This window comes from Pygocentrus nattereri, chromosome 4 (genome assembly GCF_015220715.1).
Source record: "Pygocentrus nattereri isolate fPygNat1 chromosome 4, fPygNat1.pri, whole genome shotgun sequence".
NCBI lineage: Eukaryota > Metazoa > Chordata > Actinopteri > Characiformes > Serrasalmidae > Pygocentrus > Pygocentrus nattereri.
This window is the reverse complement of record NC_051214.1, coordinates 29,408,027-29,426,035: the sequence shown is the minus strand read 5'-3', so window position 1 is coordinate 29,426,035 and position 18,009 is coordinate 29,408,027. Positions and strand designations below refer to the sequence as shown.

Sequence of the window (18,009 nt, the reverse complement as noted above, 5' to 3'; positions counted from 1 at the left end):
AGGCCACTGTGCTTGTTCTGTCAGTGCTGGGTTTATGTCCAAGTGATAATGGAGAGACTGACACTGACCCAGGAAGCCCCCCTGCCTCCATCATGTTGGCCAGTGTAACATCGTTTGACCACACATCATACTGCCACTTCCTCAACCCCAGAACTCCACACAGCACACGGCCTGTGTGTAAACCCACGCGCATGTTCAGATCCACCTCCGTTGCCTCTGCAACTGCCCTGCAAATATACACATATACAGACACAGAAAAACACAGGTTCATACCTGTACATGTTAGAAATACAATAACACACAATGACATTTGACATATGTTTACAATAAAAGTATTTGGCAGATGCTCTTCTTCACAGCAACGCTAATGAAGTTAATCATGTTACAGAGGAAGAAGAATGTAGCCTTAGGGGTCTTCCCTGAGCACTCTTATTGGTATAGCCTGGTGCTTTTGGCTTGACAGTGGGATCAAAACCCAGTCTGCCACATAGAGGCCTGTAGCATCTATACAAGTTCAGTATATATCCAGCACTGTTCAAAAGTCAGAGACCACTCTTGATTCACTTAATTTCTAATTACAATTGCCATCAAGCACAAGTTATTCATTTTTCAGCATCAAAAAGATATTTATGTGTTAAATATGTTTAACAGAAATCACACAGAAACCTCAGCAACTCAGCCTAATTTAATCTTTTTAGCATTTAGTGTGTCCACCCTTTAAATTCATTTCAACTTCCCTTCTTTTTAGGAGACTGACTTTCAGTTTGCCAAAGAAATCTGCAGGGATACTTTTCCAGCCCTCTTTAGCCTGAGAAGTTGTGGTTGCAACTTTTGCTTGTCGTAATCTGAGAAAGCCCAAATACATTCAATAATGTTGAGGTCCAGACGCTGTGGTGGTCAGTTCATCATTCTGATTTTTTCTGTCTCTCAAAGATGAAAGCTTTAATCACTGTACATCTTAATATCGTTTAATAATTGTTCAAACTCTAGTTTTGGAATTTTTTTCCCACATATTTTCATTTGGCTTTCCTTTCCTATGCAAATGGATTGGATTTCCTGAGAAATCTATCCTGAAAAATGACAAAATAATGTTGGTTTTGACCATAAATACATAAGTGAAGAGTGCTTCTTTTTTTTGTGCCTCATCCCATTATCTATACTGTAATTCCTATCTCATATATAATGCCAATAGGCAGCCATTTCTATTAGCTAAAGATAACAAGAAAGAGACAAATTTCTGGTTTTGAAGCACACAGGAGATCTTCTGTCACCTCACTACTTACCTAAGTTCAACCAATGGGAGGGGAGAGAGAGAAATAGGGGGTTGGGGGGGCTAGAGAGGGGGGAGGGAAAGAGAAAGAGAAAGAGAGAGAGAGAGAGAGAGAGAGAGAGAGAGAGAGAGAGAGAGAGAGAGAGAGAGGGTTCACTGGGTTTATTTTTAACAACCCAACCTGACCGAATGTATGTGTGTGTATGTTTGTGAGAGAGAAGCAGAAATAGCTTGAGAGCCTGAGATTCCCTGAGATGTCACAGTGTGAGAAAAAGAGCTCTGTGTGTGTGTGTGTGTGTGTGTGTGTGTGTGTGTGTGTGTGTGTGTGTGTGTGTGCATGCACCTGTGTGAGGTGATAAGAGGGCTGCCAGAGCCATCTTAGAGACCAGAGGAAGAAATGACCACTGACTGAGCAGTCAGCTTTCAATCACACACACACACACACACACACACACACACACACACAACAAGACATACTGAAAACAGTTGTTCACTAGAAGCAAACTGATACAGCACAGTGGAGAAATCACTGAGGCTAGTCACTTAATTCACCTGAAAGCTGTAAACAAGTAAACAAATCAAGAATTAACTGATTAATCTCTCAGGAAAGATGCTACATAATCTATTTTACTTTAATAAACCATGGAAAGCTCCTGACTGCATAGCTGCTTGGATTAATAGTAGTTAATGGACTATCTCTAACACGCTTTACTTTGTTGTTGATTTTAAAGGAATGATTCAACAAAAAAAAAAATTTACACACAAATCTAATAGTGTTTTCTGGACTGATGGTATAGAGTAACCAGATTTAGTTAAAGTTTAAATAATCTGCATATCATTGCTATCAGTAGAAAACTTCATATCTCCATTTTTGTTTTGTTTTTCAATTATTAACACAATTTGAAAATGCCTATTGCCCTTTACAATGTGTGTAAATTTCATGAAGAATGGACCAATAGAAACTGCCTAAAATGGCTTGGAAAAAAGTCTGGTTCCACTGACTTACATTAAAAGTAGAGTATGTTTTTTTCCTTCTCCTGTAAAGTTACCATTTTGGAGATACAAGTTTTTCCTAGAAATACTTCAAACCAAGAACCATTTAGGATGTTTTGTTTTTAAGAGTGTATTCAACAGATTAATTACGCAATAAAAGACAACAGTTGTATAGAGACATATGACAATTCAAATGATTATTTCATGTTTAAAATGTTCTCTGCCAGGTTGCATGGTTCTCCTCTATGATGGTGAAACTGTCTGATATGGCTCTCTAAAGAACCTCTTTAAAAGTATTCTTTCTTTTTTTTTTTTTTGCTAAGAGTGTAGCAAAGTGCCATTGCAAAACTAAATAAGAAACCTTCAACAACTCCTAAGAAACTAATATGTAATTATGAGAGAGGTAGTGAAGAATAAGCCAATAAATGGAACCTTGGGCTTTAATGGGTTAAGACTGTGTAGCTCAGTCCTGGTCCTGGAGATCTACCACCCTGGAGAGTTCAGATCCTGCACACCTGGCTCTATTATTCAGATGCCTCTGAAGGCCTTCATTATATGGAACAGGTGTGTTAGATTAGGGATGGAGATAAACCCTGCAGGGTGATAGATCTCCAGGGCTTGGACTTCACCCCTACTCTAGACTGAAGTCTGGCAAAAAAAACTTTGCAAAAAAAACCTCTGTTTCAAGTTAATGGTCATCTAGACAATGTCATCAGACTTGGCATCTCAGTGAACCACTCACTCATACACCCTCAGGACAGTCTGTTCTGTGGCTGGGTTTCAGTACAGCTGAAAAAACACAATCCCTCAGGTAGACTACAACAAAAGTGCACGTAAAATCATATCTCTTTGAAGTTAGTAATTACTGAAACCTACCACAGCCATAGCAATCACATTTCCCAATAAAGCATTATCTCTCTCTCTCTGAATGTAGTACCATTCAAGGATTTGTCTCATTACCATCTTTCTCAACCACTGAAAGTTCATTTAATTTATCAAAACAACTCACGAAATCCCTATTACAGTATCAAAGTCTTCATTTAATTGCTTTCACACAAAGCTCATTTGCCAAAGGAACCTAGAGTAAATGTTTCAGTGCACTTGTTTGCAAATATTTTGTCTTACAAAATATAAAATGTAAAACTAACTACTGTTTTTAGGCTTTGAAGTGTTTTGGTATCTCAGGGCATTTTAGAATCAAAATGCTTTGTTTTGTAGAATGAAAATTTGGTGCCGCAAATGTCTAAGCACTGGTGCTATCACTGGGAGAATAATTGGTCTCACTCTCTATGGATTGGTAGGATGCCCCCCCCACCACCAATTATTCTTCACAACACTAGCCATAAAGGGTGATGACCCTCAAAGGGTGATGAGCTGCCCAAAATAAAAGGAAACATTGACTAAAAATCAATTCTAAAAGACTAATTCTTATTGAGTTGCTCTGAAAATGTTGCTTTTATCTCAGAACTTGCATTAGTGCAACTGTGCAGGCCAAAAAAATGCAGACTCTAAGCTGTTAAATTGTTCTTGGCTTTGGTGATATAGAACTAAAATTGTTATTCACATATAATATATAATAATATAACAATGTCATATATCATTTACCAAAATGAAAGAAAAATCTTTAGGGAACCAAAATGGTTCTCCTGTAGCATCACTCTAAAAAAACTTTTCTGGCACCTTTATTTTTACAAGTGTAAAACATTTATCTGTAATTATGAGATGTCTAGGGACTGGAGTGTGTGGCCTGCGGTGTATGTATTATGTAACAGTAGCTTTTGTGGTGGAGGTGGAAACACACTCACGTGATGGTGTCAATCATGTCCAAACCCATCTCCACGCAGCAGTGGGCGTGGTCAGCTTTGGGTTGGGTCAATCCTGACACACAGTAATAACAGTCCCCCAGGATCTTTATCCGTCTGCAGTGGTTCTCCTGTCAGTCACACACAAAGTGGCATGATGGGAAGACAAAATGGATTCACTGGAGGAAAACAATATGTTCTACAATAGGTATAATGACAAGCCATCATTTCTAAAATCAGCATTCATATTAATTATTTCTAAGATAATGGTATTAATGTACACATTATTGATATTCATCATGATACACCTATAATTCAGTGCAGAGGATTTTACTATTGCTTCCTATTGCAATAAATGAGAGTATGTGAAATGTGCATGTGTGTATGTGTGGTTGCTGCATATGTGTGCTGTGTTTTGCATATCAATAGTGGAAAATACTGCACTAGTGTTTGGGGATATCCCATTGCTCAGAGAACGTGCAAAAAAAAGCATAGAGAGTAGTTTAATGTGAGAGAGTGTAACAGGGAGAGAGAGAGACAGAGAGAGAGAGAGAGACAGAGAGACAGTGCAAGAGAGAAAGAGAGAGAAGGGGGGCATTTGTACAATGCTGAGATAAACTATTGAAGTAGAATTCCTCCCACTCATGCCTTAGAAAGCCAGTGAGAAAGAGGAGCTTAAAGACACAGGCCCACAAACGCCTATTACAGATACCTATATACTGATATATAATAGTTATTTAACATAAAGCAATCATTAGTTCTAACATCTGCACTTAGTAACATCATTACTTTCTTGCTAATGATTTTGCCAAATTAATTGAACCATTTATGTATTCATTCATTCATTCATTCATTCATTCATTCTTTCTTTCTTTCTTTCTTTTTTTCTTTCTTTCTTTCATTCATTCATTAATTCATTCATTTAGTTAGTTATTTAGTGTACATAATGTCTCACATTCTTAAGGTACAGATGTACCCAAATTTCAATAAATTACATCCATCCATCTATCCATACATCCATCCATGCATCATCCTCCGATCGAAGCAGAGATGTATGATTCAGAAATAAATCAATATGTGAGCTCCCTCAAGTTACAATAGTTTAGTGAATCATTAATCAAACTGAACCACTGCAATAAAACATTTATAAACACAAAATTATCTTTTTTCTTTCATTTTTCTTTTCTTTAATGATTATATTTCAGACCTTTACACATTTGTTCAAACACTATAATGGAGATTTTTACTGTAAATGAGATGTTCACATTATCTAAAAATAAAAACTGAAAAAGTTGAGTTATGAGACCTCATATGACAGTGACAGTACAGTTATCCACAGTGATGCCTAGAAACGGGAAGGGGAAAAGAGAAGAAAATGTATCAGATGAGAAGAAGAGAGAAGAGGAGATGAAGAAATGGTAAAGGAAAGGAGAGTAGGGTCAAGTCAAGAGAAATTTATTTATACAGTTTTTTTTACAACAGGCATTGTCAAAAAGATTAACAGAAAATCCAGGGCCAAGCGCCAAGGGTGACAGTGGCAATGAAAAACTCCCATAGAGGAAGAAGAAGAAACTTTAAGAGGTACGAAGATTCAAAGGGGAAACCTATTACCCTCTGGATAACTGGATAACAAAACAATAACACAAACAAGAGCAATATGAATAGAGAACAGGCATTTACAATTAATATACAATATTAGATGTAGAAAAAAAAGAAACCAGTCTGTCATTGGACAGAAATATTTAGACATATTGAGATTTAGTGTTAAATTAGACAGTTTCTAGCAGATTTCAGACCAAGAAAAAGAACCTCTGTTTTGTTCAAGTTAAGCAAGAGGAACTTACTTGACATCCGTTTTATTTACCACATTTTTATACGTTTATAACCTCCTCTTACTATGTAAAAACCTATTATCTGGTTTGGCCAATATATACAAAAGTGTGTCATCAGCGTAGCAGTGGAAATTGATGCCATGTTTACTGATAACACTACCCAGCAGTAGCCTATATAATGTAAATAACAGAGGTCCTAAAACAAAGCCTTGTGGAACACCATAATTTACATACAAACAGATGATTCACTGTTTACATTCAAAAACTGACAGCCTTCAGTCCAGTAACATCTGAATCAGGTAAGAGCTATTCATGTTACACTTGCAAGGACTTCTACTCTCTCTAGTAGGATAGCATGGTCTATCATATGAAATACAGAACCAGTAAAGATATATTTCCTTGATCAGAGAATAATAAGAGATTATTCACAATTTTCACTAGCGCTGTCTCTGTACCAGAAAGACGCTTAAATCTAGACTGAAATTTTTCATGTATGTGATTCCTATGCAAGTAGGAACTTGATGCACCATAGCTTTCTTCAAAATGTTTGATATGAAGGGTATTTTTGGCATGTAGCCAGGGCTAAGAGAAGATTTTATTATTGATAACCCTGTCAATCTTTTTGTGTAAAGTTGTAGGAATTGAATTTAGTATGCAAGTAGAAGGTTTTTAGGAGGAAATCATTTTTACCACCTCTGTTTGTTGAAGGTAACTGATTTCAGCCTGCCTGTAATAGATAGATTTGCTTTGTAGCGAAGCAGGTTTGTAGTGGTTAACTGCATGTTTTGAACTTTTTCGCAAAATAGTTAAAAATTCACTATTGAAAAAAATCATGAAATCATTGCTGTAGGTTCATGACATCTGACATTCTGTAGCCACTTTTCCTGCCTCATTCTGCCTCAAAGTACAGCAATACAAGTATCCTCTTAGCATTGTCATAATATCTAACTCAGTAGGTTGAGATGGACAGCTAATAGAAGTTTACAGATCTCTGACATTTTTGATAGTTACAATATGGTACACACAATATGACAGCATGGGGATAAACATATATTATCACTAAAGCAGATTTCATATTAGACTAAGCAATGATAAGTGGCTGCTGTGCCCTGGGATAGTATAACTAAATGATCTGTGTTTAAACCAAAGGTCAATATTAAGTAATTAAATAATTAGGTGCCATTATATTTTGAGTAAAACCAACAGAGTGTAAAACAGATACAAATGCCTTACATAGTGGATCCTGTGATTTGACAAGGTGAATATTATAATCTCCTACAATTATTAATTCATTCAAGAAGGTTACTAACCTCAGAATAGGGCCATGGTGGCCTGTAGATTGTGATTAGTAAAATGAATTGTTAATTGTAGCTCAATCACTTATAATAAGAAAAAGAATTCAAAAGAAGATCATTTATAGCCTGCTTTCTGATTTATGCCTACAGCTTTTAAATGCATATAATTGTAGCCTATGGGCAGGTCATTAAGAGCATAGTATTTCTCAGGTCTAATCCGGGATTCTGTGAGGCATAGAGCAGCAAAATCATGATCAGTAATGATGTCATTACAGCCTCATATAAGACATCTTATGACCTAAACTGCTGACTGATTTTGTTGCCACATCTGTCACCAGAGCATATTATGGCATCGGACATCATCTCACACATCAAACACTCATTTATATACCTCTTTCATGTCGTTTGTAGTTTTTTTTACTTTTGCAGATGAGCATCATTAGTATCTATATGAACAACAATTCCAGAAAACCTACAGTTAGCTAACAGCTTCAACTTCCCTCTAATGTCCAGCACTCTGGCTTCTAGTCTACTGTTGCCCCATTTGAAAAGCTATTTTCATGTGCCATAAAGTAGAATCACCTATAACCAGTACTCTTTCAACAGGCGTCTCAGGTGTCTCACTGAGTGGAGCAAAACTGTTGGATGACATGAACTGAAGATGAGTGGTGCTCATGAGGGGAAGCCTTGACATTAGCTTTGGTTTTTGCGACTACCTTCCTGAGATGCCACCCATTCGACTCATTGTAAGGGCATGTTAACTCTCCCTGAGGCACCTGGAGCTTCTAAGCCCTGCTTAGTAGGCCTACTCTTTTCAAATTTCCAGACATCTCTAACTGTATAATCTTCTCCATCAGACAGTAACTCATTTACACTTTTCACAAACAAATTTGTTATCTTACCATCACTGGTGATGGACAAAGAGGCCCAGCTAAATAGATGCAGTCTGCCATCTTGATATGTTGCTTCCTTTGATGATTCAAGTGATTTTCAGGTGTGTCTCAAAGATCCAGTGAGTGAAAAATACCCTGAAAATCTGTGGCTGTAATTTAATTTGAGCAACAGGTAATTATAAATATTTTAAAAACAAGCAATATTAGAGTGGAGAAAACAGCTACTCATCAAAAAAACAGGAGCTATATCATAGGAGAGAACTGTAAACAGTGAGAATGAAGCTCTTTGATGGTCTGACCTCTTACAAGTATGGAAGGGAAAGGGAGAACAGAGGAGCAGAAGAGAGAGGAGAGGAGAGGAGAGGAGAGGAGAGCAGAAGAGTCTGCTTGAGGCTATGCAGTAGTGATAATGATCATAAGACAAGGATGTGATTAACCTTTAATTGAGCACTTGTGTGTTAAATTAATTTGGACATTTTAGAGTTTGGTCTTTCAGCCAGAGGGAAAAAGAAATGAAAAAAATGGAAAAAACAGCATTTGAAATGAAGAACACAGATTATGTGTGTGTGTTGTGTGTGTGGATGTGTGTGAGTGTGAGAACACGAGTGTGCATTTGTGTGTGTGTGTGTGTGTGTGTGTGTGTGTGTGTGTGTGTGTGTGTGTGTGTGTGTGTGTGTGTGTGTGTGTGTGTGTGTGTGCACGCGCGTCTGGTACCATCTGTCATCTCAGTAAGAAAGCAGACCATGGGAAACCCCTTGTCACATCAAACACACACACACACACACTCCCACAACCACACACACACACAGAGCCATCTCTGTTAAGATATTCTCCAGCTGCTGCCAGGGTTTCAAGCTAGCTTCAAAACTTGGAATAAATTCTGTTGTGACAGAGAATATTAATGTTCAGGAAGCCTCTGTATGAAACCACTGCATTTAGCAAAGGATCTAGTGATGAGTAAAAAGGAGAGCTAGGAGAAGAGGAAAAACACAGAATGGAACAAAGCAGAATCCGAGAAGAAGAGGGGTGGCAGAAAGACAAGAGCAGCAGAGAAGTTTCCAAAAAAATATAACAAAAAGGGAATAAATGTGGTAATTTGAAAAATATACAGTGCTGTTTAATATTCTTTGGAACGTAAGCAAACTGTTTAAAAGCATTTGGACAGCAAATGTGTTTCCACTAGTAAAAATACCAGGTAACATGAGAATAAATGCAAACAAATATTATAAAAAAAAGTCATTGGTTACTTATGAGCTGGTAAAAAGAACACAGGTTTGGTTCCAGATTTCTGCTCAGTGCCCTCACAAAGCATTCTACAAGCAGCACACCAGATTTAATTTAAGCCAAACTAGATCATTAATGATAACAACAAATGTGACCAAACAAACACTGACACAAATAAAATCACCACTTGTCTTACATGCCTAAAACCTTTGAATAGTACTAGATGTCATTGATGTCAGAATAAAACCTTGTACCTCCAAATGGGTAACTTTCCAGAAGACAAAAACATTCTTAACTGTCAACAGAAGTCAATGTAACAGTGTTCTTTTGTAAGTCTTTTTGGACAGTTTCTATTGGTTCATTCACTGTGAAATGTGAACACAATGTAAAGAGTAACAGGTATTTTCAAATTATGTCAAAAATAGGAAAAATGTCAGAAATGGAGATGGGAGGTTTTCTTCCAACAGCAATTAATATGATTCCTGTATTACAACTAGTCCCATTTCAATAGCAAACATGAACCATTCTCAAAACAGAACACTTTTTATGTTACATTTCATTTGGTACACTGATGCATTCTGTTAGTAAACTGTCAAATAAACCTCATATATTAAATGTCTGTGTTCTATTCCTAAATGAACTAACAAAAACTATGATGTCTTCTTCTTGAATGTAAAATTTTTGATTTTAGTTATATAGTGAATGCAAAACTGCGTGTCACAGCAGTGACTTCATGCATGTGGGAGTATTATTTTTATGTAAACCATTTTTATACCTGTTTTTTTTAAACTGTAAAAATACATTTAAAACACTGACCAATGGAACCCTATACACACACACACACACACACACACACACACACACTCACCAGCTACTTTATTAGGTACACCTTGCTAGTAGAAGGTTGGACCCCCTTTTGCCTTCAGAACTGCCTTAATTCTTCATGGCATACTTTCAACAAGGTGCTGGAAACATTCCTCAGAGATTTTGTTTATTCATTTGAGTTATTGTTTCCTTTCTATCATCTTGAACAGTCAGCTCACTGGATATTTTCTCTTTTCTGAAATACTGAGACCAGCCCAACCAGCACCAACAACCATGCCACATTCAAAGTCACTTAAATCGCCTTTCTTCCCAATTCTGAGGCTCTGATTTTTTTTCTCTTTTTTTAAACTGTATCTAAACACTGTATTGTCATTATTTAAAAAAAAATCCATTTATGTGGACACCATTATGTCACTTATACATTTATACAAATTTATTTTGATATAAGTCTTGTCCAAACATTTTTTGTCAGCAGTGTTACAGTAAACATCAAGTGTCATGTATCCAACAAGAAGGTTTGTCTCAATTATGTCTTGTATAGATATCTCAATGAAAGACTAACTCTAAGAAGTCCTCAGTTAGTGACATTTCTTGTTATATTTCTGGTAAATTTAGCTGAAATACTAAAAGTGTCCTGCAGCACAAAAGGTCTATATAAGTACTATCTCATGAAAATTTAAGTGATTTTAAAATTGAAATAAAATAAAAACATGAATGCAATATTTGTAATTCTTTAATGTGACCCACGACTACTGGTTTCAGCACCATGGACAGTGCACTGCCCGAAAACTGTCAATCTGATTAATGGACCTACAAAAAAATCTCCAATATAAACATAAACCACACGCGACCTGTTAAAAGTTTAGAAACACCTACTCATAAGAGAAGTTAGCCTACTGTTTTAATCATTTTAGAGCAAAAGTTAAAAAATCAAACTTTGAAATAACATACAGCAAAATTTTGGGCACCCCTATCAAGACATGTTGATTTTCTAAGATTTCTCCATTATGTCATACTTAGATAATATTTTTTTTCTCTATAAAGGATACTACATGTCCATTTAGTACATCAACAAAACTTGCATATGACTGAATTTGGTAACAACTTACTAAGCATTAAAGTATAAGCATGCAGATCAACATAATTGGGCAGGGGATCTGACTGGTTTCTGCTTGAGCTAGAAGGCCTGACCCTGCTTTCATGAACAGAAAAAGGACTGACAGAGGATTGAGGAAGAGGGAGGAGATGCAGTGGAGGTGTTTTCCCTGTAAGTTCTTCTCACACAAAAAGCAAGGTAGCTTCAGGTATGATCCCCACCACACCCCTCACCCCCCCCCATACTCAATTAAGATTTTGAAAACCATACATTCAATCAGATGTTTCTAAGGTTTTGGCGGGTAGTGTAAATAGACCTTGCTCAATTTGGCAAACACTTAAGGTATTAGAAAGTCTGTCTTTATCATCATTGTATATCACTGAAATAAAAACCTTGAAGTTCCTCTGAGCTGAATTCTACTCACACTACAGAACCACCATACAGTAACAGTATGTAACACAGATAAACTAAGCCCATATGAGTGAATGAATGTGTGAAGTGTTAAGGATTAAGATTGCAATACTGATATGCAGATATCGCTGCCAGAATGTGTCTAATCATATTAAAACATTCCATGTCCTTGCAGATATGAGAGCTTTAATGCACACTTTCTCTCTGCCTTATGTTTCACCCACACATCCATACTCCACAACCAGCACGGACTTACTGTGGCGAGCTCATCAAACTTCCCGAAGAGTTCATTCAGCAATTTCACCAACTCCTGAGCTGTACATTGAGAAGCCAAGCTGGTGAACCCAACAATGTCTGCAAACAGGATGCTAGAGAGGAATAAAAACAGAGCAGTAGATATAGAGCAGCTACATAATACATTATGGTATTAAAAAACATTGATCATCATAACATATTTTTTTGGATAATTCTGAAAATCAAGTATGATTATTTGGGTGTTTTATAAGTCATGGTATAACTAAATAGCATTCTACAGCATGCCACAGCACATATCAGGACAACTCAGGTTTACATAGTTATAATCTAAATAGTAAACAATGCTGGAGATCATTTGTTTTCTTTCTGTTCATCAGGAGATTGCGAGTTCAATCCATGGTAATGCTACAGCCGTCCGTAGCTGGGAGTCCAAGAGAGCACAAGTGGCCTCACTCTCTCTGGATGGGTAGGATGCCCCACCTTCTCCCCCATCACTCAATGGGATGCTAGTCAGCGCAGGTGTCCGTTAGCTGACATAGCAGATCTGCCAGCTGGCGCTTTGCTTCGAGCGCGTTTGGCTGTCCAATGACATTGCATGAGCGGCAGTTCAAAAAGATGCGGTGGCTGGTTTCACAGGTCTCTGAAAAAGCCTGTGCTAGCCTTTGTCCTCCTAGCATTTATAGCATTGTGGGACTGGGGGAGTCTTAACTAGCAAGTGGAATTGGAGACAACTAAATTGGGGAGAAAATCAGGTAAAAATCCAAAAAAAAAAAAAGTAAAATGTACAGAAGACAGGAGGTTTGTAACTCTTAGCCTCTATAATTTAGTGTTGGCTTGTGCTATATCTTTCCAACTTTGATGTAAGATACCCACATTCTGCTGTTACAATCTGCCCCATGACCATGGTGGTTTGCAACAGTAGGGGAGGTGCAGTGGCATAGGATCTTATGGGCCCCAATGTAAAAAACTATTGATAATAATACTGAAGATAATAATAATGTCCTCTTGACTTTGATGCAGAAAGAATGACAGTGTAATTTACTTGTTTACTGGCTATCATTCCATTTCAAATATACTCCCAAGACATGTCATTCCACCCACTAGCATCTAACATTAACCTAAATGTTCACCTAAAACTGCCTATTTAAGACTCAGGGCTGAGTGTGTAGGTTGATGGAAACTAACTGATGAGGTATATTGTTAAGAAACTAGATTTTTCTTTGAGTCATGAATATAAAATTAAGTTAGAATCTATATGATGGGCTGCACAGTTTATAGGGTCCAGTCAATATGGGTCTTCGTGTGCTGTGGGCCCCAGTGCAATTGCCCCCACCTCCCCCTAGCCCCGTTAGGATTAAACAGTAATAGAAAACATGCTCACAAAATACTAGGTATGATAAATATTTAATATTTATTATATTTTAAACATATGAAACTTATTCAGGTATATTTCTTAAGTTCTGTATCTACTTATTTTCTCTCTCCTTTATGTCAATTTAATCATTGCTTTAGTTCAAAGCAGGAAACATAGAAATTGAACCTTTTAGTTTATTCTGAAACACTTTACACACATTCAATATGGCCTCATATGCTAATTTATGATTTTACAACTTACCCCTTAACCCTAATCTCCAGTTTATTTACTGGAAAAACATTCAAGGCTTCAAAAGGGCATTTTCAATGTCACCTCTGTCAGAACTAAACATGTGACTGTAATGTAAACGATGGAAGGAGGACCCTGAGGACTAAACATCTGCAGTCTATACTGGATCAACAGGCTTTAGCTATTCTCAGGATAGTCGCTAGAAATAAGCTGCGGGGTCCTTGCTGTTTTCCATGCCATATTGCAGAGGAACTTGAGCTTAAGTGCCTTGATCAAGGGTATATCAGTAGTGGTCAGTGGAAGGACACTTCAGTTTATACCCTGTGGCAAAAGATCAGCATTCCTTATGCCAGTCCTGGGATAAAGTCAGGAACTCTCCAGCTGCTAGAGGCTCCTAGTGCTGAGCAGGGCAGGGGCACATGTGTGCATAAATCATCTTTCATGGCTTGGCAGACCTAGACATGTCTCTGTGGTACGTCTATGTGTGTATTTTCATGTCTATGTGCTGCCTAGGTTGACATCCTCAGCTCCTTCTCTCAATGCATTTGTGTGGGCATAGAGAGTTAATTGAGCAGCTCTTCAGTTGATAGCGATAGCTTTGGGTGCTGTGCATGTGCTGGCTAAGTGCCAGGCTCAGGAGTGTGTGCGTGAGTGTGTGGAGAGCTGTTGACTCCTGCTGACACACTGAGTGTTCAAATTTCCATTTAAGCACAATAGAGCTGACACCTATAGCCCAGTCTGCAAAAACTCAATGAACTGTCAATTAGCTCCCATTCAGGAGGTGAGTGCAGTATTGAGGTATTGTAAGTGGGCTTTCAGGCCACCAGAAAAAGGCTGTGAATCATTCTCTCTCTCTCTCTCTCTCTCTCTATCTCTCTATCTCTCTCTCTATCTCTGTGTGTACCTGACATTGTCATGCCGCTGGATGTAGATCTTGTGGAAGATTCTTTCTGGTGGCTTAAGGAAGTCCTCCTTCATCTCCATGGCAACATTTCTGGGCAGCAGACTCATTAGGAGGCGTTCCTGTAAGAGGAATGATAAATACAGATTTGCATAAACAATCCCCCTCCCATTACACTGACCTTTTTCGAACCCTCCACATCTGTTCATATGCTATGCTGCACCCACCAATCCAGCTGATTTTTTATATACATTTACATGAAATCGTCTTAATACACTTGCACACAATTTTGCCTGCTTTAAGTAGTTATCTGCTATTTAATAACAATAAATGGTATTGTACATTATTTCAGTACTTAAAATGACTAAAAACAATTTGAAATGTCTAGAAATAAATTGAATAATGTTATGTTATTATTCCTTATGTTATTCCTATAGCAGTCTCAGAACATCTCTGCCTATCTAGCTAGTATACTCTGACTGCTGGCCTTACAGAAATGACACTGGAAACAGGAAAGTGTGATTCAGGAATAAATCCATTTGTGAGTTCTGTCAAGCTATAATAATCTACTCCAGAGAACCATTAGTCAAACTGAGCCACTACAATAAAACATTTATAACAACAAAATCAGTTTTTAGTTAGTTTTAGAAACAGAAAGTAAACAGACCATTACAATGCCAACATGCCACTGGCATGGATACCGCAGGCTATTTACAGAGACTCATTATATTATATTACTGTCTGACATGTAAAGTACTGATGTCATGCTGTCAGAAGAAAAAGTACCAAAAACTAGAGTTTTAGTCCTGCAGTATAACAACCCTGTAAGTGGTAATCAGAATAGTCTGACATGGTTTCATCATCATCACCATCATCATCATCATCATCACCATCATATTATAATTATTATTATTATTATTATTATTATTATTATTATTGGTAGTAGTAGAAGCAAGTTATTCGCCTTCTTAGATGCTTTGTTGAACATTCTTATTGTTGTAGGTGTAAAAAAAAAACACACTCCAATGCAGCTTTAACACAAAATATTAGTAAAGCAAAATCATACACTTTGTTGCCTTCTTTTTAATGGTGTTTAATTAGACGTATATTACTTCTGCTCAAGTAATTAGATCCATCCATCCATCCATCCATCCATCCATCCATTTACTTACCTATCTATTCTCCCAACTATCTGTCCATTTATTCATTTATCCATCCATCTATTGATCAAGACGCATATCTCTCTTTCAATCCATCTATACATCATCTAGCATCCATTCATCAACTATTCATCTGTCTATCCATTCATTCATCCATCAGTTCATCCATTCATTTGTTCAACCATTCATCAAGCCATTTATCCATCTATCCATCTATCCATCTGTCTATCCATCCATTCATGTATGCATCTATTCATCAAATCATCTAGCCATTCATCAAACCATCAAGCCATCCAGTCATCCATTCATCCTTCCGTCCATGTATGCACCCATTCATCAAACCATCTATCCATCTACCTATCTAGCTACCCATCCATCCATCCATCCATCCATCCATCCATCCATCCATCGTGCTTCATAAAAAGCTGTTTGAATTGTGTTGGACTGATCTGGGGTACATGTGTTTGTAGGCTGATGAAGGTTGGCTCGTTAACTTTCTGATTGCTGCTAAGTGGGCGATATCAGTGGGAGATCACAGCTCGGCACTGAAGTTGGTTGGCATGGGAGAGGTAAGTTTCCGTGGAAACGCATACAGTTCATCGTCAACCACGCGTTACTAAAAGCAGGTGATAAATGTCTTCTTGATTAAGCATGCTGCTACCGGTGAGTCAGGACACCTGCTCTAAGAGACATTAAAGGCTGTTTGAAACTAACCTGAGCTGGAGACGGTATTTGTGTTTGGTTTTGATGGCCTTTATAGATTAGTGTAATGGTTTTTCTGATACACAACCAGCTGGAGACAAAACACTGTACTACACACTCTCACATGAAGAAAAATCACTCCACCAGAGACAGCCAAGAAGTCACATGGCTTTGCGACTCTAAACTTTCCTCTTGAAACTTTAAAACAGTAGAATTCATGAAAGTGTCTGGTAACATTTGGTAAATAGAAAAAAATTATAATTAAACTGCCCGGAATGTCATGGTATCATCGTGTTTTTTTTTTATCTGTGATGACCAACGTCATGCAATGTCCCTTCCTTTACCTTTAAGTTAAAAACTTTTCACTGTAAGCTTACAGAGTAAGACCACAGACACTACCATTCAGCAGGGATGGATTACTGACTTGATCAGTTGGGCCAGTGCCCAGAGCCAGAGGCTACATGGCAGCTAAAATACTGGGGGTATTGCACTGTTCTTGCAAAAACAAGATCTATAAATAGCATTTTAATATGTAAAGGCTACATAGATGAAAGACTGCGATGGACTGGACTGGTGACCTGTCCAGGGTGTACCCTGCCTTTCGCACAATGACTGCTGGAACAGGCTACAGAATCAATGTTTTCACTAACTTGGAGCCAGTTGTGTTGTAGAGACACAAAATAATTCTAAAATGATACTGGTAGCTGGCAGGTTTCTTAGATTGAAGCAATAAATAAAGAAGACATTGTTTACTGATGATGAACAGGGATTCTCAAGTGACTGTGAAAGGCGAACAGTGTCAAGAAATCCAAAATGCTTTGTAAGATATTGTAAGAAATCAAAAATGATTGTAAAACATTATTTACTTTTTTTTTACCTTTTGTTGTTCCTAAAATAAGTGACATTCAATAAACATCTAGTTGACATTTGTGTCTAGATTATAACAACATTATTGTATATAGCATGTAAAAAATGATTATGAAAACATTTTAACAGTATCTCCTTAGTATTCTTTGTCATAATAATGCATTTGATGGTTACATTTTCCTCAGCCACATCTAACTGTACACAAGCACCATACAAACCCTGACCATTTCAAAGCACTCATGAACAGAACATCCTTCCCTTTATCTGTCTAGCCCTTCACTGTTAAGTGTCAGTGAGTCTTGCTTTATTTATTATTACATTATTTACAGCATTTGGCAGACACTTTAACCAGAGCCACTTAAAATTTTATCATTTTACACAGGTAGGCGAAGATAGTCTTGCCAAAGAACTCTTATTGGTATAGTGTAGGGTGCTTACCCAGGCAGGGACTGAACCCCAGCCTACAGCGTGAAAGGCAGAGGTGTTACCCCCTGTGCTTTATCAACCACACTTTTTCTCTCTTTACTTCAGCAAATTTTCCTTCAGTTTCGCACTGATTTTCTCTGTTCGCAAAACCTTTAGAACACCACATTTGTTTTACTGCACTAAAAGAATGTCTGTCTGAAATGAAACAAAGTTGTCTACCCAGACAGTGTTAAGAGGGAGGAAGACACCCAATCCTGCACATCTCACCAAAGTATCATTCGCTGCCTTATATGTCCCATAATCCTGTGTGACAGCGCTGATGCAGTAGGAAAACAAAAAGCAAGGACCAGTGCTAACACAGTGGATGAGAGAAACTGGCATGAGTTTAAATGTCATCTGTGACTGTTTTTATTTATTTATTTTGTGTGTGTGTGTTGAGAAATAGTCAGTGTAG

The 18,009-nt window shown here is 37.5% G+C and overlaps 1 protein-coding gene across 2 annotated transcripts in view; it reads right to left on the bottom strand.

The window, feature by feature from the left end:
• Positions 1-18,009, bottom strand: part of adcy1a (adenylate cyclase 1a) — a 60,094-nt gene that overhangs the window by 28,499 nt on the left and 13,586 nt on the right. For both annotated transcript variants that reach the window (XR_005130210.1, XM_037537965.1), the window contains exons 3-6: positions 14,404-14,522; positions 11,898-12,009; positions 4,069-4,196; positions 69-227 (exon numbers count right to left, since the gene is read on the bottom strand). Coding sequence is in view for 1 of the 2 variants with exons in the window: in XM_037537965.1 (XP_037393862.1) it covers positions 69-227; positions 4,069-4,196; positions 11,898-12,009; positions 14,404-14,522 (518 nt within the window). In the remaining variant the exon portion in view is untranslated. The remainder of the gene's footprint in view (positions 1-68; positions 228-4,068; positions 4,197-11,897; positions 12,010-14,403; positions 14,523-18,009) is intronic.